The 22,574-nt window shown below is 50.6% G+C and overlaps 3 protein-coding genes across 6 annotated transcripts in view; 2 read left to right on the top strand and 1 right to left on the bottom strand.

The window, feature by feature from the left end:
* ECE2 (endothelin converting enzyme 2) overlaps positions 1–16,784 on the bottom strand; it is a 30,708-nt gene extending 13,924 nt beyond the window's left edge. The window contains exons 1-3 of one of the 4 annotated variants that reach the window (XM_061166704.1): positions 16,561–16,784; positions 11,827–12,110; positions 9,875–11,160 (exon numbers count right to left, since the gene is read on the bottom strand). In XM_061166704.1, the coding sequence (XP_061022687.1) occupies positions 10,873–11,160; positions 11,827–12,110; positions 16,561–16,756 (768 nt within the window). In that variant the 5' untranslated portion in view covers positions 16,757–16,784 and the 3' untranslated portion in view covers positions 9,875–10,872. Of the gene's footprint in view, positions 1–146; positions 203–9,874; positions 11,161–11,826; positions 12,111–16,560 lie in introns of those variants that run through there. The other 3 variants (XM_061166705.1, XM_061166703.1, XM_061166702.1) reach the window with 3 other exon arrangements.
* CAMK2N2 (calcium/calmodulin dependent protein kinase II inhibitor 2) lies at positions 8,038–9,393 on the top strand. The gene is made up of 2 exons (XM_061167895.1): positions 8,038–8,372; positions 9,260–9,393. Exons 1-2 carry the CDS (start codon positions 8,204–8,206, stop codon positions 9,328–9,330), a joined length of 240 nt encoding a protein of 79 aa, XP_061023878.1. The 5' UTR covers positions 8,038–8,203; the 3' UTR covers positions 9,331–9,393.
* A 765-nt stretch (positions 16,785–17,549) lies between the features above and the next one.
* ALG3 (ALG3 alpha-1,3- mannosyltransferase) lies at positions 17,550–22,562 on the top strand. The gene is made up of 9 exons (XM_061166700.1): positions 17,550–17,761; positions 19,316–19,415; positions 19,509–19,656; positions 19,766–19,926; positions 20,413–20,533; positions 20,967–21,172; positions 21,314–21,391; positions 21,973–22,116; positions 22,262–22,562. The coding sequence occupies exons 1-9, from the start codon at positions 17,566–17,568 to the stop codon at positions 22,422–22,424; spliced, it is 1,317 nt and encodes a 438-aa protein (XP_061022683.1). The 5' UTR covers positions 17,550–17,565; the 3' UTR covers positions 22,425–22,562.
* The last annotated feature ends 12 nt before the right edge of the window (positions 22,563–22,574 follow it).

Here is a 22,574-nt window from a genome sequence, read left to right as displayed (position 1 = left end):
GGCCCCTTCCTTCCAGCCGGCCTGGGCCCCTCCGACCCCCCGCCCGTCAAGTTAGTCCGCGAGCCGGACCTGCTTCCCAACGCCGCGGGCCCCTCCGCTCCTCCCACCCCCGGTCCTCTCCCGGAGAGCCCGGGGCCCGCACTCACGTTGCCGCCGCCGCCCAGCTCCTGCAGCGCGACGCTCATGGTGGAGTCGGGGCCGGCGGCACCTTAGGGCTCCCGGAAGCTGGCCCTCGCCCAGGCCGTGGCCTCGGCCGCGGGCCGGGCCCCGCCGTCGCCGCCCGGCATCGCCGCCGCCCCCGCCTGCCGCCGCCCCCCCTCCCCCCGCGGCGCGGCGCTCGGGTAGGGGTGGGAGAGGGGAGGCGCGCGCCGGCCGCGCCCTGCCATCCGCCCGGCGCCCGGTCCTGGCTCCAGGTGCCCACGGCCCGCCCCACAGAGCTGCACCCAGCCAGAGCCACCAGCCCTCCAGAAACTCCGAGTCCCCCTCCCCGCTTTGCGGTCAGCACCCAATCCCAGCAACACCCTCTTGCAAGCCCCCCGTAATTTACATTTCTTTGACCCAGACCCAAACCCCTGCCCAATCCCTGAAATTGCAGGCCCTCCCCATCCCCTTCAAACACCTTTGAGAAATTACGCTCTCAGGGGAACGTCTTCCCCCAGCTGTCCGCACTGCCCCTCTTCAGCCAAAACACACAGAGCAGCATGCCCGAGGTGACCCACATTTAGGGTGTCAGCACCATATCTATACAGGGAGCACATAGACCCAAAGTACCCAGGCAGGCACTGAGCCCAACACTCGGTCCACAGGCACACACACACATCATTCACAGACTGCATCTTCACACAAAAGGTATACACTTACCAGGCACCCAGAGACAACATGTGTTCTTCTACCCTGAGGTTCTGGACACACATTCAAAACACACACACACACACACACACACACAAAGTGGTGCTTGGGCAGCATACACACACTGCCCACATTCTGAATCCCCCCTTACACGTTGCTTCAAGGCTGCACTTTTACTCTCCAAGATAATTGTTGTCATCAGATCATCTCACAAAGGGAGGGTTACAGATGGTGACAAATCGGCAGGGAAAAAAACAGCCATGCACAGATATTTAAAGAAAAGACGAGCTAACACTTCTAACTTGAGAAAAGCAAACCACTTTATTTGGGAGGTTTACAAGAAAAAAAAACACACCAAGCAATATTTAACTGAAAGGCAATAGTGTGGCGTCTATGCATCTGCCATCTGCCTTCCATATTGTCATTCCTTAATCAGGCCTGGTGGTGTTGCAGTCTGCTTCACTGAAGAGTGTCTGGTTGTTTTTTTTTAAAAAACCACAAATTTTTAAAAAGTGCCTCATCCTCATCCCACCTCTCTCAATTTGACCTGAGAAGGTGTGGCAGCAGATCCATACCCGTGTCTTGACTCTAACCTCAGTTCTCAAACGTCTTGCTGTGAGCATCTCTAACATGGAATGCTCTTGTGGCTGAGGAAGGGTAGATGATGTATGACTGAGAAACTGCTGGATTTCTTTCTTTTGGCATTTTTCACCCCAAAACTGCATGTTCTCAAATAATAGTATCTTAGTTAGGATGAAAGATCCTGGATCCAGACTCGATTTCCTCTCTGGTAAAATGGAAATAAGAATAGTACCTATTTCAAAGGATGGTGGTGAGAATTAAATGAAACAATACTTGTAAAAATTTGAGGACAATTTCTGGCACATAAAGGGCACTCTCACTGCTATTATTATTGTTGGTGTAGTTATTATTAAAATCCTATAGGTGGAAATGAGAATTGTATGGCTGGAGGAAGCCTGTTCTGTTTCCCAGATGGAACATGGGTTTTAGGTTAATCAAGCTTCCCTGAGCAAGGAACTTTCTCATCCAATCACACTGTGGTCTGCAGCAGCACAACCTTCTCCTATCCACATGGGACAAGTCTCTGGAGTTCATGTTCAATGAAATGACAATGTGGCATCACATTGCTGACCTCTTTCCCACTTCCCCCAAGCCTGGATGGAAGGAAACATGGCCACAGGGTCAGTCCTGTCATATGGAAAATCGCACCATGACATGGCCATGTGAGTACAAGCAAACTTCTTTATAAGGACTTTCCAGCAACAGACTCGTAGAAATAGTCCCATGCTGTTGTAATACCATGCTGTAAGTAGCAATCTTATATAGCACTGTGCCATGGCCAGCCACTGTTCCAGGTATTTTACATCAACACACTCGTTTATCCTCATGGTACTTATGAAGCCATTTTGCAGGTGAGGAAACTGAGGCATCGAGAGGCTGAGATACACGGCTCGTGAGTAGTAGAGCTGGAATTCAAATTCAAATCCAGGCAATCAGACTCCTCTCTGGAGAGTAGTTTGGCAATATGAATCAAAAGGAGTACATACTTCCTCCCAACATTAGTTGCTAGTCTTCTGCCACATCTTCTCTGGAAGAATAAGGGGAAGCACATAGTTTCCAAGCCAAACAGATCTGATTCAAATCTGGGCTCCATTCTTTATCAGGTATGTAATCTTTATTTGAAAGCTCTGAACTTTCATTCTTCTTCATCAAGGTGCCATCATTTCTACTTAGTGTATTGCTGTGAGAATTAAATGCAACCACACAAGAAAAGAGGCTGGTACCTCTATAGAGAGTATTTCCAGTTTCACTAGGTTTGGCCTAAATGGATATTTCCTTTCCATGCCTCTTTCATAACCCAGATAGTTTATCAGGTTCACAACTATTCCTGACTACATGTTAAGTACCCTATGTATGATAGGCTTGGAGATTCCTCTATTTTATATAACTCTATTTTATTTCCTCTGTGTTTATAATCTTTGACTGTTTTATTCTCTCATTCTATTATTTTTCTATTTTCTGCTCTTATTTTCCTATAAGTTTAATTTTATGAGGTCAGTTTTTCTCTAAATTGATTGTGAATTGAGAGGGAATGGAAAATGTTTTATGTGTCAACTTATAAGAACCGTATAGTAAAAAAAAAAGAACCGTATAATCATGAAGATAACAACACACATTAGTATCCAATGTTGACAAAGATGGGGAAAGTGAGCATTTTCATATATTGCTGGTGGCTTATAAACTGATAGTCTTTTTGGCAATATGAATCAACAGGTATGTGTACATAATTTTTGACTTAGAAAGTCAAATTCTAGGAAATTGTCCTAGGAAATAAGCATGTTATCTACAGCATGATTATCTACAGCATGCTCATATCAGTTAGCTTTGAATGAATAACAGACTGTCCAAACTTAATGGATTAAAATAGCAAACATTTATTACTTTTCATGTTCAGTAGGTTGATTGGGTGGTTCTTTAGGTCTGGGTCAGCTCACCAGGAGCTGAATGGTCTAGCTGAATGATCTCATTTACATGTTTGGGCCTCAGCTGAGATGCCTGGGCCCAGTCTCTGTGTGGTCTCTCTGTCACCAGGAGGCTAGCTCAGGATTTTTCATATGGTGGTATCAGGATTCCTAGCAACCAAAAAAGGGCAACCCCAGTACATAAACACTTTTCAAGCCTCTATGGGCATCAAATTTGCAAATTTTTTTAATCACTAAAACCCTTTTATTGCAAATGTAATATACTCCAGAAGTACATAGAATAAAAGATGAACTTCATTCTGCCAGGATCCCTGCACCATTCCCAGAGATAACCATTATTAGCAGTTTGGTATGTGTTTCTTTCTTTTACATGTATTTACATATCTAAATACACTCTGTGTGTGTGTGTGTACATATGTGTGTATACTTTTTTCACACATGTGAAATCACACTCTACACTTGTTATTTGGTGATATTTTGACAGGTCTTGGAGATCTTACCATGTCAGTCCACACAGATCTGCTTCATTCTTTTTTGTGATTTATCAGCCTCCGCTAAAAAGAAGAATCCCAGAAATACCTTCGTGGTATAGGCTTTCTTTGAGGGACAGGGTAAGAGCAAAGGGTCCCCAGAGAGCTTAAGGAAGGAGAGACATGATCATGAGAGACCTAAAAGGATGACCCCAAAATACTTGTAACATTGTATTTGTTTCATAGGACTGCTGTAACAAACTACCACAAACTGCCTGGCTTAAAACAGAAACTTGTAACTCACAAACTTAAGCTATAATTATCTGGCAGTCCAATGGTTAGGACACTGTGCTACTTTAGGAGGTACAAGTCTGATCCCTGGTCAGGGAACTAATACCTTAGGGTGCAGCCAGAAAACAAACCAAGAACAAAGAAAAAACTAAAAAGAAAAAAAGAAACTTATTCTCTCACAGTTCCAGAGGTGAGAAGTCCAAAATCTAGGTAGGGCCATGCTCCCTCAGTAAGCCCTAAAGAAGAATCCTTCCTTGCCTCTTCCATCTTCTTGTGGCTCCTAGCAATGCTAGGTGTTCCTTGGCTTGCAGCCACATCAGTCCTATCTCTGCTTCCTCACAAGGCCTTCCCAAGCGTGTATATGTCTTGTGCATTTGTCCTCTTCTTACAAAGACACAAGTGAGGGTACACCCTAATCTAGTATGACCTTAGCTTAATTTAAAGTGAGGGTACACCCTAATCTAGTATGACCTTAGCTTAATTTAACTAATTAACTTCTGCAAAGACCCTATTTTCAAATAAGGTCTATTCCGAGGTTCCAGGTAGACAGAAGTTTTAGGGGAGACTCTGTCCAGCTCACTACACAGGCCTATGGTTTCCGCTTGAATAAAAGTGTCATTCATACTCAACTGTCAAAAGGCATATTATTCTGCTGAGAACGTATGGATTCAATCCCACTAGTAGGTTTTGAGGGGCTTTCAAAAGAAATTCAAATTGTCACAACAATCCAAACAAACTTCATTTTAGCTGTGAAAATGAATCTTCATCTCATGGACAGGGATGCAGAACATCAGACTTTAAGTAGAGGATGGTAATTTAAAGAACTTGCTCTGGACTTCCCAAGTGACCCATTAGTTAACAAATCCGCCTGCCAATGCAGGGGACATGGGTTCAATTCCTGCTCTGGGAAGATTCCACATGCTGAGAAGTGCCACAACTACTGAAGAAGTCCCTGTGCCTAGAGTTAGTACTCTGCAACAAGTGAAGCCACCACAATGAAAAGTCCATGCAACAGAACTAGAGAGTAACCACTAGAGAAAGCCCATGAACAGCAGCGAAGATCCAGTGCAGCCATAAATAAATAAAATTATTAAAAAAAATAAAGAACTCGCTCCAAATTTTCACAACATAGCTGAATCATGTATTACTATATCTTTACAATTCTGCACTTATGTCTTTTGCCTTAATCACAATCCAGCATGTGTCTTATAGGAGTAAGATTATTTAAGAAGGAGCTAACCAAATGAACACCAAGTTAAATTGCTATTCCTCCATTCTCTCTCATTCTGAGAGGAGAAACCAGGAATGTTTCAATTTCCCACCCAGTGCTCTCATCTTATTCTTGGCAAGAACCCAGATGGGCCCTTGATCACTTTTGGTAGGGGCAGTGCATTACCTCCTGAGACAAGTCACTTCACCTTAAGACAAGTTCTTCTACAAAACTGTTAGTGTAGGCTCTATCATCTCTAGGCTTCACACTAGAACATGGAGGCTCAGAGAGGTATGTATGCATGTTATGCAAATAAATGAGAAAAAGATTGTAAGGATATATATGAAAGATTTTGTGTGATTTCCCATATTTCCCTAAAATGTTACAAATACCAATGAACTAATTTTTTTAAAAATTGTGGGGTCAATTAAAAAACTAATTGCTCAAGGTCACACAGGAAGTGGTAGAACTTGGATTGGAACCCAGGGCTGAACAACCTCCAGTAGGGGTGGAATTCTCTGTACTCTCCCCTAGCAACCCTGAGCTCCAGCTTCTCCTGTCCTTCCAGGTCTGGAGACTCCGCTCACCCAGCAGGGCTTCCACCTCCAGCTCCAGCCCTCATCCCAGAGGTCAGGACACAGCAGAGGAGGTTTGATAGGGACAGGCCTTTGGTCTTTGGTCTTGAGTGAGGCTGTACAGGTGGCTTCCCTGGTGGCTCAGTGGTAAATAATCTGCCTGCAATGCGGGAGGCCTGGATTTGATCCCTGGGTTAGGAAGATCCCTGGAGAAGGGAAAGTCTACCCATTCCAGTATTCTGGTCTGGAGAATCCCATGGACTACAGGGGTTGCAAATAGTAAGACACGACAGAGCAACTTTCATTTCAGTCAGGTCTTTGGTCTTGAGTGAGGCTGTACAGAGGCAATTCTGGTACTCCCCAGCCTCGTCCTAGAGCAGCCATGATGGCATTCGCCTTTATGTCCCTGGAACTAACAATTGTTGGAGGAAGAAGACCCAGCACTAGGCGCCTCACCAGATACGTGATTTAGAGGGAAGGAGGAAATGTGCTTCATGGACGGTAAAGAACCCTCCGCCTTGAGTATGGACTTAATGATTATTATTCGGATGATTATTATCCTTATCAGCGCTGTCGTCACTGTCACCGAATGTGCGACACCTCCCTCCCCCAAGGCCAGAGATTGCGCCAGAGCCCCAGCGCGCTAGCAAGCAGCTGACGGCGCTGCTGACGGCCAGAGGAAGAGGGAGAAGAGGGTGCACGCTCGTCGGTGCGGCGAGAATTGTCACGTGATCCCCAGCACCCAGGGCGAAGACGCCCTCTATCCCTCCCCTTCTACCTCCGGACTCACCGGCGCGCGTCGCGTCCTCAGGCGCTCCGGGCTTCCCCGCGTCACCTGCAGCCAGCGCGCCCCCCGCGACGCCGTCATTCATTCCTCGTACACTGCAAGCGCAGCGCCGGCCCCGGGGGTTGGGAGAACCGCAGCGCGTAGCGCGCGCTTTCAGCCCGAGTTTCGGCACTAATCTCGGCTCTCTCCTTGGAGGAGTCTCGGTAACTGGGCCGACGCGCGCTAACCAAGGCAGACCTGCACCCCCAGCCCTGATGCTGGCGCCGAAACTCGGACTCAAAGCGCCCGCCGCGCCCTACGGTTCTCCCAGCTCCTGAGGTCCCCAAGTACCACCAGGGCACAGAAAAGCCCAAGCATGGATACAGAGGAACAGAGACACTTAAGAGATAGACGTAGATACCTGGAGTAGGAAATGGCAACCCACTCCAGTATTCTTGCCTGAAAAATTACAAGGACGGAGCGTGGCAGGCTACAGTAGTCAATGATGTCGCAAAGAGTTGGTCACACACTCATGCAATGTACAATACATAATTTTTACTGCTGTGTAAAGCAAAGGTCTTTCTCAAACTATTATAGCTTAAAATTTAAGAGAGAGAGACGTAGACAGAGACTATGACGCAAAAAGAAATGGGGCACCGAGGCAGAGACACAGACACGTCGAGATAGACTGAGAAATAAATAGGCACAGACAGAAACAGAAGGTGGTCACAGAAACACAGACTCCATATGATCTGTTTCAGACCCGAAGAGCAATCCCACACGAGAGCGCGCCAAAGGTGGGGACACCACCCATTGGCCTGAGCTATTCCTGCGTCCTGCGGGTTCCCGCACACCTCCCGGCGTATCCGACTCTCCCCCCGCCACGCTTCCGGTGTCCGCCCCGCTTCGAATGCTGGCCCTGCTTCCGGCCCCGACCCGCCTCCCAATTCCCAGTGCCCCTAGCAAGCATCTCTGAGCTTGTGTGCAAGACTCTCCTCCCGCCCCTCGCATGCCGGGGTCGCTCCTGCCTTCCCCCCAGTCCCGCCTCTCCCCGCCAGATCCTGCACCCGTTGTGGCCGGTACGGTTCGCCCAGGCGCCATTCCCGCCAATGGCAGGACCCTCCCATTTTCGCTCCAGTATCTCCGCAGAGAGCCGGAGGCGCTCGGGTCCAGGCGCACACACACACCCCCACCCACCCACCGCACCCCAGGCCCGCCTCCCTGCCTCCCACCCCTGGCCAGTGTCCGCCCCTCCTCCCCCGCGCCCCGCCCGCCCGGCTCTGCGGCAGTCGGGCGCTCATCGTCATTCCGCTCTCGCCGCCGCCCCCGCCCCCCGCGCACCGCCCCCGCCAGGTCCCCGCCGCCGCCACCGCCGCCGCCGCCGCCGCCTGCCCAGCGGCCGGGGAGGCGGAGGCGCGGGGGAGGAGGCCCCGCTTGGCTTCGCAGCCCCGGATGCTGCATGACTTCATCCTTCCGCCGGCTCCCCTGCTGAGCGAGGGCCGGTCCGGCAGCTAGCCCGCCGCAGTCCCGCGCCCGCCATGTCCGAGATCCTGCCCTACAGCGAGGACAAGATGGGCCGCTTCGGCGCCGACCCCGAGGGCTCTGACCTCTCCTTCAGCTGCCGCCTGCAGGACACCAACTCCTTCTTCGCGGGCAACCAAGCCAAGCGACCCCCCAAGCTGGGCCAGATCGGCCGAGCCAAGAGAGGTACACGGCCGGGACCCGGAGTCGCCGCTTGACCCAGAAATCCTCCCCCGGGCGCCCCCCGGCTGCAGTTCCCCGCCAAGCGCCCTCAACTCTTGCCGCAGACCAGCGCAGCCAGCCGCGGTTGGGGGGCGGGGGGGCGGGTAGAGGGTGGTCCCTGCTGCAGTGTTGTGTCCCCCTCTTCCCCTCTCCTGGGAACGCAGTGCCCCGGATTCGATGCTCACCACCTCTGGAAGTAGAGCCTTGGCACACGGGCGAGGGGGAGGGGCCGACCAGGGCATTCGGGGCTGCCTGAAGTAGGGACGTTGGGCGACTGGCCGCTTCTACAGGATCAAACGCTGAGTCGGTGTATGCTACGAAAGAATCTTCGCGAGGGGAGGGATGCCGATTGGAGAGTGGGCAGGGGGGCGGGGGTTCGGTTGTCCTGGTTGCTTGCATAGGGAAGGGGCTCTGTTGGTGCCAGGATCGGAAGAGGGGTTGAAACCACAAGGTTAGATTGGGGAGAGGGCTGGAATAGATGGAGATTCGGGTTGAGGAGGGGATCCTGTTGAAGGGAGGGTGGAAGAGGGGGATCCTATCAGCAAAAGCTTTCCGATCAGCTCGAAGTAGGAGAGCTCAGGCGGCGGGAGGGTTTGGACTGGAAGGTTGAACGCTTAAGTCTTAGGAAGAGGGGCGTTCCTCCGCAAGGAGAGGAGCGGGTCTATGGGAGCTGGGGGTCGGCCTTGGGTTGAATCGGCGGGAAAGAGCAGATGGGGAGGGCACTGTAGCACGGGGGTCCCAGGGGCGTCTCTGAGCCACGGGCAGTAGCTGAGTGGGGCGCGAGGACCCGGGGCCCATTCTCGCCGCTGCCCCCCGAGGCCGCGCGGCTGACGCGCTTTCTCCCTGCGCAGTGGTGATCGAGGATGACCGGATAGACGACGTGCTGAAGGGGATGGGGGAGAAGCCGCCGTCCGGAGTGTAGACGCGCCGGCTCAGGCGGCGGGCTCCGGGCCCAGCCCCGCGGCGGCCAGGAGCGCGGGCTGGCGATGCGGCTACCGTCGCCCCCCGCCCCGGCCCAGGCGCCCGCGGGCGGGGACTGCAGGGCCGCGCCGCCTTCGGGTTGCAGTCGCTGCCGCCGCCGCCGCCAGGCACTCCGGAGCTGTCCGCTTCAGCACCACGGCGGCGGCGGTAGCGGCGGCGCGGACCGGCCCGGAGCCCGCCGCCGCGCTCTTGCACTTTAGAACCTCGGGCCGCAGCCCCACCCCGCACACCGGAACGGACAGAGACCCGCGGCCCTCAACCCCCGGCCCGTCCCCTCCCGCACGGCTCCCCTGCCCCGCCCCTCTCCGGCAGGTCTGGTCTGCAAACCGACTGCCTGCCGGTGTCGGACCTCGCGCGCGGCCAGGGATGTTTGGCTGCGTATTTGCATGAGCTTCCCACCCCTCTGAGCCCAGCCGCTCCTCACCCCAACCCCTGTCTGGCGTGACCCCAGCCTCAGCCTCTTTCTAAGGGACTTCCTCAGCACATTTGTATTTTTATATCCGACTCTTTGTTTACTAATTCCCCTCATGGTTCATGCCCTGCCCACCACGGTCTCGGCCACGCTCTTCTGCGCCTGGCAGAAAGGATGGGTGTTGAGGCTGGGATGGGGCAAGCCCCCAATATGGTAACCAACCACATGACCAGTCTGCCCATGCCTGATTCCAGGCGGCTCTCTGGCAGACCTCCTCCCCTCAAGGTATCACTTTCCAAGGGCCCAGGTCTGATTTTACCTTGGACCTTTGTGTCCTGCCCCTGGGATTCCAAACCGGGGCTGCACTGCATCTTTGGATGACACCTGTGGCCCTGGAGATGTTCTCAACCCCTGGGGGTGTCCTTTGTAAATGTCCTCCATCCTCACTGTACCAGGAGTGTGTGAATAAACACAGACCTCCCTGTGTATGTGTGTGTAGCTGCTGCTTTGGTTTGCTAAGAAGTCAGCCCCAAATGGCTCCAGTTCTTTTTAGGGAGGGAATAAGGTACTTGGGAATCTCAGGTCCATGTTACTGGCAGAGAAGGGTTGCCAAGTAAACATAGGCAGGTCAGTCTGGCCTGGAAACACCATAATAGTGGGGTCTCCTTGGGTAAATAATACAACCTAAGCAGGATAGGTCACCAGAGTTGGGGCTGGAGCTGGGGTCAAAAGCAATCTAGATTCAAAGTCTGCAGCCTTCTGTCAGTTAATCTAGGTTGGATGGGGGTCAGTAATAGGCCCCAGGGATGTAAGTGTCCAAGTCTGGCTGGCATGCAGAAGGGTTGTGCTGGAGATGAATCACTAGTGGTTCAGTGTGGTGGGGGAAGCAGTTGGGGAATCCAAGAGAGGTCTGAACCTGTATTTTCTTCATGTGGGGTTGCTTCCATCAGCTCTGTCTTAGGCATGAGGCCCCTGGGGTGTGAGCACCTTGGACTTGACTGCTCTGAGTCAGGAATACCAAATACTTGAGCCTGGAGCAGAAAGGGAGGCTGAAGGACCATGCTTCTGGCCTCACAGCTGAATGGCAGTGAGGAAGTCCTCATGATCTGAGTCCTGGAGGAAGCGGGGTGGGGTGGGAGGTCTAGGGGGTGACAGGATCTGTGCCCCAAGGGCCAGCTGGGCCACAGTGAGCTCTTTGCCCTTCTGCATGAGGTAGAAATGAAAGTGGAAACCATTGCCATAGGTTGCATGCCTCAAGGACCAGCCATAATGAGCTTGAGCATAGTGCCTTGTCCGAAAATGGGGGGCAGCAGAGGTCAATGAGATGAACCGGCCCGTAGGGACCAGCACTCGGCTCACCTGCAAAGCAGATAGAGAGGCCATTGGTGAGAAGCCTACCTCCAGGTTCTCAAAGGTCAGTATTGCACTAGATGCCCTCCCAGTGAAACCTCAGGTCCTACCCTACATCCAGTAGCTCAGGGCTTTCCATGGCAAAAGAGTGAGGGTCCCTCTCTGCCTCTGGCTGTTCCATGGGGATCAGGCTACATCTTAGATATGTAGAAGCAAGGAAATGATGTCAGATGCAGGGGGCACTGCATTCCTGTCAACTGTTGACATTCCCTATCTGGGATCTGGCCACTGCCTCATCTCTGTGGCAACTCAGTATCCAGGTCCTCAACCTCTGGGAGCCTGGCCACTCCAGCCCCCTATAATCTTGACCCAGCTTAATATCCTTTTCCTTCAGGTAACCAGAGTCCTGAAGGTGACCCACTACTTGCTCCAAACCATGCCTCCTTCTGACTTCTAAGTTCTTCAAGTCTCCTAAAACCTTAACCCTTCATCCCCAGCTCTTTAAAAATATATTTATTTATTTATTTTTGGCCTTGTGGCCTGTGGGATTTAGTTCCCTAACCAGGGATCAAACCTGTGCCCCCTTCAGTGGAAGTGAGGAATTTTAACCACTGGACTACCAGGGAAACCCTCCCCAGCTCTTGATCAGCCCTCTTTCCCTTGTTGCTCCCTCACCTCATTTAGCACCTGGTCCACAGTGTGGACACCTTCAGAGGACACGGTCCAGGGATCCTGTTCACCAGTCAACAGGGCATCCAGTGTGCCCTTCTCAAGCACCACGTCGAAGGAGCCACTAGGGAAGCCCAGTGCCCGCACGTCCATGGTCTCCCATCGCAGCATGGGCACGTGGGCATACCGGGCCCTCATGGCAGCCACCACTACTGATGAGTAGTCCACACTGGTCACATCAGGGAAGCCCCCAAGGAATAGCTCATAGCTCAGGGCACTGTTTCCACAGCCTGGAGTGAGAAGGGGTAGGTGACAAAAGGTCTAGGTTAGTTTTGGTTCTCACCTCCGCAATTATCCATCCACTCTTGGCCTGTTTTCTCGAAACCCAAAGCCTCCTGTACTGAGGGAGAAGCAGCATGATACAACAGCATGAGCCCAGGAGTCATACATATCTGGGCACATGTCCTGGCTCTACCATTCCTGGCTGTGTGGACTAAGGCAAGTTGTTTACATACTAGGAACTTGGATTTCCTCGCCAGAAAAATGAAGACAACAATACCTACACTACATACAGGATGTGATGCACTAAATTTAACAACTAAAACACCCAAAGAGTAGGAGCTCTGAACTTAAAAGTTCAAGGATTTGAGTTCTGCTATCCCTAGTCTTACAGCCCTGGTAAGTCATTCAACTCTCAACCTCAGTTTTCTCAGACTCAGAATGGGGATAATATTATAATATAAAAGTCGCTCAGTCGTGTCTGACACTTAGCGACCCCATGGCCTATACAGTCCATGGAATTCTCCAAGCCAGAATACTGGAGTAGGTAAGCTTTACTTTCTCCAGTGGATCTTCCCGACCCAGGAATCAAACCAGGGTCTCCTGCATTGCAGGTGGATTCTTTCCCAACTGAACTACCAGGGAAGCCCTGGGGATAATACTGGCATGTAGTATTATTAATAGGATAATACTAGTATTATCCTAATTCCTAATCTCTCCTCTGATGACATCAACCGTGGGAAGACTTCATGTTAGGGGTTTTTATTTTACTTGGGTTTCCAAGGCAGAATTAACAAGTAGAAGGGGAAACCAAGTGGGGACACACAGTGGAGATGACTCCCTGTATTAGACTGGCCAGAAAGTTTGTTTGGGTTTTTCCATAACATCTTACAGGAAAACCCAAATGAACTTTTTGGTCAACCCAGTAATTCCTTCATGTACACTTGAGCACCACATATTGTTCTCTTGATGAACAGAGCCCCTGTCATCAAGGAACTGATGCTCTGGTGAGAGCAGCAGATGTGTAATCAGGCAACTGCCACGTAATGTGATGAGTGTTTCAATAGGGACAGGCTGCAGAGGCACATGGGAGGGTCCCTGTCCCGACCTTAGGTGGGTGTGCTAACAGGTTCAGGTGAACTGACAACCAATCAAGTCTTGAAGAATCATAACATTCTGGTGGGAAGTTTCTGGGAAGCAGTCCCAAAGGGGTGGAGGGAGGGTAAAGTTTAGAGGAGTAGATGTGGACCTACTGCCCAATGGGCGTGGCTTTCCTCAAAGATCTATTGGCCTCTTCCAGGCCCTCTTGTGGTCAGTATCAGCCGAGAACAGGCCTGCATGACAGTTCTTGGTGGCCTCACATGGGGATCCCCAGATCTTGGGATTAGATTGCCTTTAATCCCCATTTGCCTCCCTAAGAGGATCACAAAATAAGCTGCTGGGATAGCCCTAATCTAGCAGGCAGAGCTTGGCACCTGGACAGATGCCAGAGACTGCTGACTGGTCCTCAGCTGCCCTTTTTGTGTTCCTCAGACTCTGGGACTCAGGAAGAGTACTATCTTGCCTGGGAAAACCCAATGTGTGCCTCCCAACACTGGAACCACAACAGACTCTGGGACGGGAGGTGAGGGTGACTGAGCAGCAGACCCTAACTCAGTTCAGGCTGAAATCCCACTAGGTTCTCTGACCCACAATGCCTTCATCACCCAACACCTGACCTCATATGCCTGCACTGCTCTGTCAAACTGTGGACAGACCCAAATTTCCTTCTGCTGTCCCCTTTGGTACAGGAATGGCATCTTCCAAGACAACTTTATTAAAGATGGAGGGAAAATAAAACTTGACCACAGAGCCACTTTATGCCTACAAAGCAGTGACTTGGGACTAACAACTAAGATGAGGCTTGGAACAGCCACTGTTTCCCTAGGTGGGGCCTCAGGGAAGCAGAGCTCTGGATCCAAGATCCAAGAATGCATCATATGGGAGCCCAGAGCTATGTGGATGCTATCCCCAACACCAAGCGACTGAAGTATAAACCGGAATACCAATTCACTAATTTATAACAGGAAAAATAGCCGTCATGGGGTCTGGACAGTCAATCCTCTGGTCAGTCCCTTGTGTCTCTATAGGAAATATAAACTTAAGATTATATAAACATATAATCAGAAGATTCTACAGAGCTTGGAGTCAAGCAAGAAGAGAGAACCAGAGAAGTATAATGACAGCAAAACTGGGACAGCCACATACACTCATCTGCAGTGTGGAATCTAGCCATAGGGACTAGACACAAATCTTCAGGGAAGGTCCTCTTTCTCTGAGAATTCCCAAAGAAAGTGCCTCTCTGACTCCCGTTTTCAATAATAATAATGATAGCTAACAGTTTTTGAACACTGGGTCCCACGCTAAGCACTTTATAAGGATTATCTCAGTTTATTTTCCCAGTAGCTCCAGACAGAAGATACTGTTACAGCAGCCATCAACATTTTCTAGCTGTGACAGCAACTGTATAGCCTGGAAAGCCTAACATATTACTTGGCAGTTTTCAGAAAAAATTTACTCTACTCTAAGTTAGAATAGGCCTCATAATATTTTTCACTAATTTCTAAGGGTTGTCATGAGGATTAAATAAATTAGGCCCGCCACATTCCCTAGCATCTACCAGGTGTTCAATGTGTTTCTTTAGGTGAAATGTGACATAGGGTACTCCCTAAGCTGTGGGTCCTGTTCTTAGATCTTGGGAACTCTGTCTGGAAAGTTTTTTATTTTGATCTTTGGACATTTCCCTCCTCTATCCAGAAAAGGATACCTCCTAGTCAGGCAGAATTTAAGGCAGTGTTTCTCTGCCAATCACCAGATGAGAATCAGTCTGCAGGCTTGTTGAAAATGTAAACCCCTGGGGCCAGCCTTAGACCATCAATTAGATGGCTAATGATTTTCAATTAGAAAATCAAGGTGGGTCCAGTTTTCCAGGTTATTACACTAAAGCTTGAAAAACAGAGATCTATGTTAAATCTATAAATAAATGTAATGGTTTAAAGTCACAAAATTCAAGAGTTTTTAACCTCTAGGGGGAAGAGCTTTAGGGGCCCACACAGAAAACCCTGAATACACAAGGCTTTTAATTTTTTTGTTGGGTATTTTTCTAGGTATCTTTCACACTCACTCAATCATCTTTTTTTTTTTCACTCAATCATCTTAAAAGCTGATAAGTATGTACTCTTTTTTTTTTTTAAAGGCTGAGAAAGTGGAGGCACATAAATTTAAGTATTTTGTCCAGGATCCACAGCTACGATCCATGATTTTTGTCCATGATTCCACAGCTAAGATTACATGTGCCAAGATCCCTACATAATTGGCTGACTCCAGGGTCCAAGTTCCTAAGCACTTTCTGGTCAGAAGAATGCTCTGCTTCTCAAACTGAGTAGGGTATATACACACATTCGAGTTATTATTTATGTTTTACATATATTTACATATAAATGTCTCACATGTGAAATATTTCACTTAATCATACACTTGCTTTTAAAAATATCAAGATTTTGGGAGGAAATCCGTTGCTTAATCAAACTTCACTGGAGCCCTCAACGCTGGCAGTGGAAGAGAATTCCAAGGCCGGGGTTTAGGTGGATCTCTCAGAGACCGACCTTGTTCTCATTCGTGTCCGACTCTTTGAGACCCCGCGGACTATAGCCCACCAGGATCCTCTGTCCATGGGGATTCTCCAGGCAAGAACACTGAAGCGGATTGCCAGGCCGTACTCCAGGGGATCTACCCAACCCAGGGATCGAACCCAGGTTTTCCTCATTGCAGGCGGATTCTTTAGTCTCAGTCACTAAGGAAGCCCTACCCGCAAGTACGTTCCTTCTGGGGAAACACACCAATCTTGATTGCACTCTCCCGTCAGAGGGCGCTGTCCTCATCCTCACTGCACACGGCGCGGGGAAATGGGGGAGCGGGACGTCAGAGGACCCGATTTCAGTTAGTTTGGAGAGTCAAGAGAGAACTCTCTAGGAGACAATGACCCAGTGGCGCAAACAGAAAAGCGCTAGGCATTCCGCTCAAGGTGAATGCACGTGCCTTATCCAACTTGAATTCTCAGTCCCTAGAAGTGAATCCGGGGCTCAGAGTTTATGATTTGTCCTAAATCATACAGTCAACTAGCGCTGGGACTTGAACTAGGTCCTCTGAACTCTCCAGTGCTCGAGGCGGCCTCCCCAGGGTTCGCAACGGGGTCATGGGTCACCTACCACCTTCAGTCTCAGAGAGACTGTCTTTCCCCTTAAGGTCCCGGGACTAAGAATCTCTTGGCTCCTGTTTGCCCTGGCGAAATACTGCAGAGATTCTAAAGGTACTGGATCCTAACTTCTGACTGGAGTGTTCTCGGAGAGCGGCAGGCAGAAGCGAGGGGCGGGGCCAATCCAACCAGCTCCACCTGGACTGGGCAGCCCCGGAACTACCCACCTAGCACGAGGATACGGTCCTCCGGCCGCAACTCCGGCTCTAGGAGGTCACGGAAGGAAGAGAAGTCTCCGAACCACTCGTAGGGGGCAGAGTCGGCAGCGCCCTGGTATCGCTGGTCCCAGTACTGGACCTCGCGGTACCCGCAGTTCTTCTCCGGTAACTCCGGCACCGGTACGGAAGGCCCCAGACAAGCCATTATTTCTGGCTGCCGGGCAGTGAGGGCAACTGGCCCCCACCTCTAGGCGGGGCGTGGTGCTCCAATGTAGCCAATGAGAATGGTGGCATACGGGAGGCGTGGCCTTTGTGTCTCCGCCCAGCATCTGCCGTAGCTCAACATAAACACGTGGAACTTCCGTCCTCGGCTAAGCGCTCGAGAAAGAATCTTCCGGTTGGGGAAGTTGTATCGTCCATACGCTGAATTCTCTGGGTGCAGTGCTCACTAACTTCTGAGAGCCACACTCATGGTGTCACACATTCCGGGTCGGCACTACCCACCTCATTTTCAGTTTGACAAGCTCTTTCCATTAAGAAGCCTGAATGTTAATAAAAGATTCATTTCTTCCCAGTTTTGAGCACCCAGAGGGCTCTGAAGAGTGGCGGGAGTAGCGCGGACACGGGTCTTGCTCTCTAGGAAACACGGGCATGAATGCAGATATCAACACGGGCGAAGTGTTATGCTGGGCAGGGGAGGTGAGGTGCGGAAGAGACACGGCGCGGGCAGAAAGAAACGTTACTTTTCTGGGCAAACGTTCGATTCACACTAGCGCCTGTGCGTCCAGGGTTAAGTATGTACTAAGGAGTAAGACTATTCCTGCTCGTATGGAGTGTGCACTCCATCAGGGAAGACAGATGTGAAAGCAGGAAATTTTCGAGGCGTAAACAAGGACTCAGACAACTCCTGTCAGCGCTCAGTCCGTTGGGACACGTGGCGCTGGAAGCGGAACCTAAGAACCAAGGAGTCGGGCTTCCGGGGTAGCGGGCCCACAAGAGCGGCGCACCGTCAAGATGGCGGCAGGCCTGCGGAAACGCGGCCGGGCGGGTCCCGCAACCCGGGCAGCAGGACTGTGCGGGCAGTGGCTGCGGCGCGCCTGGCAAGAGCGGCGCCTACTGCTGCTGGAACCGCGCTACACGCTGCTGGTGGCCGCCTGCCTCTGCCTGGCGGAGGTGGGCATCACCTTCTGGGTCATTCACAGGGTGGCATGTGAGTGCGCCGAGGGGGAGGGGAGGAGGGGGAGGGAGACCGAACCCCCAATCAAAACTGGGACCCACTTTCGGAGCTCAAACTTAGACCCCTGATCCACTCAGCCATCAATTGCAGACCAATATCTTTTACCCAAATCCCAAGTCTGCTCCACAGAAAACCAAACTCGATTTTAATCTCCCCCAGAAAACCTGGGTCCAAGTTAATGGCTGCTGCTGCTTGTCTCTATGGCTTTGGACACGTCACTTCCTTTGCTGGGTCTCAGTCTCCTTATCTGTTGAATTCTGAGGTCTCGAAGTATTTTCTCTGTGATAGCATTTTGTTACAGTCAGTTCGGCGTTATTAGTCACTCCTCTCCAGGCAGAAAGCACTGGATTTAAAGCTTACTTGCTAAAGACAATTAGTTCAGTGTGTATTTACTGAGTGCTTATTATATGGCTAACACCATACTAGGTGCCAAGGGTATAGTGGTGAAAAAGATAGGTTTCCTACTTGTGTATGCGGACCTGGACAAAGATAAGTTAACAGAAAATTATATTACATTATATCCATCATAATGGTACTAGACAAAGTGCTATAATGGACAAAGCAGGGCACTTCAGCCAGACTTGAGGAGTCAGAGAAGGTTTCCTAGAGTCCTCTTCCAATAATAAGAGCTAGTTCCCTGAGGAAAGAGAGAAAGGGGTGGGAGGCAGATTATTCTCTAGGAGAGAATCCTGTTTCAAAGAGCTCCCATTGAAAAAGAGAAAGTCTACTTCCTTTGAAGAAATGAAATAATTAGAGTTGGAACACAGAAATCAAGTGAGGGTAGTACCAAGAGATGAGATTTCTATCATGAAGGACTCTCTAACCTGTGTTAAAGAGATAGTATGATGATTAAGAATTTAGAGCTCCATGTGTGCCAATCTCAACTCTTCCCTTCCTAGCTTACCGATCTTGAGCTAGTTACTTAACCTCATTAATTCATAATTTTCTCTTCTAAAAATGGGAATAATAAAAAAAACTTGGTCTTTAACTAAGAGCCGTGGGGAATCACTAAAGGGTTTTAAGCAGAGAAGTGTGATGTTTCTATTATAGGATGAGCTCTCTGGTTGCAGGGTGGACAATAAAATGTAATGCAGTGAAAGTGGAAACTGGGAGCCTAATTAGGGAGCTATTGCACCATTGAGGCTAGAGATTGTTATGCCCAAATTGTGCAGAGAAGGATGAGACAGATATTTAGAATGAAGAATAGGCAGGACTTGGTGACTGAGGGTTGGAAATGAAAGTGAAAGAAGTATCAAGGATGTTTCCCAGGTTTGTGACTTGGAAGTGAGAGGTTAATGGTGCCATTCATGGAACCCAGGAAGGGGACCACATTTGGAGTGGAAAGTTCTGAGTTTCATTACAGACATGTTTTGATTTTAAGATACTTGGGTTCATGCAGAGAATAAATCAGTTAAAGAAGGGATTATGATAGAAATCCCAAGAATGAGCTGGAACTCTGTGCACTGATGGACTGAGGCAGGGCAGTTCTGGACCACAAAGTAACCACACCATCCTGTCCTTTTGCAGATACAGAGATTGATTGGAAAGCTTACATGGCTGAGGTAGAGGGAGTCATCAATGGCACCTATGACTACACTCAACTGCAAGGTGACACTGGACCTCTCGTGTGAGTGGGATCGGAGGTTCAGCAAGGATGGGAGGGGCTGACTGGATGCCAGGCTGAATAGCTTGACCTGGACTCATGTTCCTTCTCTTCCAGGTACCCAGCTGGCTTCGTGTACATCTTTATGGGGCTTTACTATGCCACTGACCGAGGCACTGACATCCGCATGGCCCAGCACATCTTTGCTGTGCTCTACCTGGCCACTTTGCTGCTTGTTTTCTTGATTTACCACCAGACCTGCAAGGTGAGTTCTCACCACCAGGAACAGGGGCCCCCAAACTGGGAGGGCTGGGGAGTGGGGACGGTTCAGGGTTGGTGAACTGACCTTGTCCCCCACTGTGCCCACCTCTCAGGTACCTCCCTTCGTCTTTTTCTTCATGTGCTGTGCCTCTTATCGTGTCCACTCCATCTTTGTGCTGCGTCTCTTCAATGATCCAGTGGCCATGGTGCTGCTCTTCCTCAGTGTCAACCTCCTACTGGCCCAGCGCTGGAGCTGGGGCTGCTGCTGTTTCAGGTCAACACCCCCTCGCTTGTGAACCCTTCTTTCATCTTCTGTATTTCCATCATTTTCTCCCCAGTTTTCTGCAGCAGAGGGAGTAAGGCAGTGGCCAGACAGTATAGGTCAGTTAAGGGCCGCACTCGCATCCTGCGAGGAGTTTAGGATATGTAGAAAGTCTCCATACCCAGGCACCTACACACACACCACCCTCTTCCTATCATGTTTCTTCCAGGCTGCATCTGTGGTTGGAGTTGGTCAGTTGCACTTACTAAGTACTCAGTGTATTATTTGCTGCTCAGTCTGAGTGTAGAGACAACGTATCAGCTCCCTATCCCAGCCTCCTCCTAGGCTGCCTTAACCCCTCCAGCAGTTCTGAGTATGAATGCTCACCCTCTGCCTGGAGCTTGCTGGCAGGGAACGGGTAGCTGCTGTTGTGATGGTCAGGGGTACATGGCCCTGATGAAGCTGATGTTCACTCTTCCTCCCCACTATCCACTCCAGCCTGGCAGTCTCTGTGAAGATGAATGTACTGCTCTTCGCCCCTGGATTACTATTCCTTCTCCTCACGAAATTTGGCCTCCGTGGGGCCCTCCCCAAGCTGGGCATCTGTGCTATCCTTCAGGTATTCCCTCCTTACTGTGTCCCCTTTCTGATGAAGTGGCGGCCACTCCGTCTGGACTCCTTTCGTTTTTGAGACATCCTCAAAGCCAGGGGACAGAGTTTTGGAGTTGATTCCGATCTGGACAGCCACCACCTCTAGACTTTGGTTTCTTTAGCTGTAAAACAAGGGTGTTGAACTAGATGGTCTCAGAGAACCGTTCTAGCTGTGCACATTTATGACTAGATGAATTTAAATGTAAAGCATTGTTATTACCTTCTTCCTTGGCATTTTTGGCCCAAGACTTTGGTCTGGGTGGGTGGTCTGGCTTTCTTGCTATTCCTGGTGGCAGTTAGGGAACCTCTGGGATCTATACCCTATACCCCCTCCCCTCAGTGATTAGCATGAGGCTGAGGGTGAGCCTGGGCAGCTCTGCTGATATCCCATTCATCCTCAGGTGGTGCTAGGGCTGCCCTTCCTGCTGGAGAACCCTGTTGGCTACCTATCCCGCGCCTTTGACCTTGGCCGCCAGTTTCTCTTCCGCTGGACAGTGAACTGGCGCTTTCTCCCCGAGGCCCTCTTCCTGCATCGTGCCTTCCACCTGGCACTCTTGACTGCCCACCTCAGTGTGCTCTTGCTCTTTGCCCTCTGCAGGTGGCACAGGTGAGAAAGGAGGGCAGTTCCTTGGGCAGACTTGGGGGAAAGATTGAAGGGCCTAGGCCTTAGGGGCTGCTTGAGGACATGTTGAGCTCCGTGTGGCCCACTATGGGGGTTTGATAAGTTGTCTCAATGGTTTCTCCCCAGGACAGGGGAAGGTATCCTGTCTCTGCTGAAGGATCCCTCCAAAAGGAAGGTTCCACCCCAGCCCCTCACACCCAACCATATCCTTTAAGTCGTGGGAAGGTAAGTCTTGCCCTCTCCAGGTGCAGATAGGGTCCTGGTCAACCAAGCCTGGACAGCTGCTGATGTGGGAGAGGGAAAGGAGGTTCCAGTAGTAGCTACAGGGTCCATTCGTAGAACTCCTACTCACAGTACCAAACACTGTGCTGAGCACTTTACATATTTAAGTATGTTTTATTCTTAATTCTAAATATCATTGAGTTACCATTATGAGGGGGCACCCTCTGCCTAGCGCAGTCCTAAGAGCTTTAAGTATGTTTAAAGCTCACAAGAAACTCTGTTTTATCCTCATTTTACAGATGACAAAATTAGGGCTTTAAAAGGTTAAGTAATTTGCCAGTCACACAGCTAGTGAGTGATGGCTCCCTAGGCCTTACAGCTCTAGATTTTATTGCCTCCACAGACTGAGGAATAGGTCCAAAGAGGTTCAGAAATTTGCCCAAAAGTATGTATCTAGGAACTACAGAGCCAGGGGCTGTTAGACCCCCCCAAACTTTTGTCCTCCCTGCTTTGAAATCTACCTACCTCTCTGCTCCTGCCCTTGGCCTTGACCACTGCCTACAGATTGTTTCTACCCTCTTCACTTCCAACTTCATTGGCATCTGCTTCAGCCGCTCCCTTCACTACCAGTTCTACGTTTGGTATTTCCACACACTGCCCTACCTCCTGTGGGCCACACCTGCCCGCTGGCTCACTCACCTGCTCAGGTACTGGCTGGGACAGCCCTGGGGGAGAGGACAGGGGTGGGAAGCTCCTCATCCCAAGGCCATGACTGTGGAGGGGCAATGGGTGAGCTGAAGAGCTGCAGGCCTAGAGACAGGATGAGACCCAGAGCTTCTCTCTTCTTTCTAGGCTGCTGGTGCTGGGGCTTATCGAGCTCTCCTGGAACACATACCCGTCCACGTCTTGCAGCTCTGCTGCCCTGCATGCATGCCATGCAGTCATCCTGCTGCAGCTCTGGCTGGGCCCCCAGCCCTTCCCCAAGACCATCCCGCACAGCAAGAAAGCCCACTGAGATCCACCTGTTCTCTGCCAGTCCATTCTTGGGACCCCGGATGGGGATGGACTCTGCCCTTCCCAATAAACCAAGTCTTCTATGCAGCCTCCGTGGAGGTGCCTGGACCGAGCTGTGAGGGACAGGCACGCGGCAGATAAAGAACTCATT

This window comes from Dama dama, chromosome 19 (genome assembly GCF_033118175.1).
Source record: "Dama dama isolate Ldn47 chromosome 19, ASM3311817v1, whole genome shotgun sequence".
In the NCBI taxonomy this organism is placed as follows: Eukaryota; Metazoa; Chordata; class Mammalia; order Artiodactyla; family Cervidae; genus Dama; species Dama dama.
The sequence above is the reverse complement of the archived record's forward strand: the minus strand, read 5'-3'. Positions and strand labels throughout refer to the sequence as shown.

Coding starts and splice junctions, on each gene's coding strand:
- CAMK2N2 (XM_061167895.1), top strand. CDS start 8,204: ATGTCCGAGATCCTGCCCTACAGCGAGGACAAGATGGGCCGCTTCGGC. Junction 8,373..9,259: donor GATCGGCCGAGCCAAGAGAG/GTACACGGCCGG, acceptor CTCCCTGCGCAG/TGGTGATCGAGGATGACCGG.
- ALG3 (XM_061166700.1), top strand. CDS start 17,566: ATGGCGGCAGGCCTGCGGAAACGCGGCCGGGCGGGTCCCGCAACCCGG. Junction 19,416..19,508: donor GGTGACACTGGACCTCTCGT/GTGAGTGGGATC, acceptor CTTCTCTTCCAG/GTACCCAGCTGGCTTCGTGT. Junction 21,173..21,313: donor GCCCTCTGCAGGTGGCACAG/GTGAGAAAGGAG, acceptor GTTTCTCCCCAG/GACAGGGGAAGGTATCCTGT.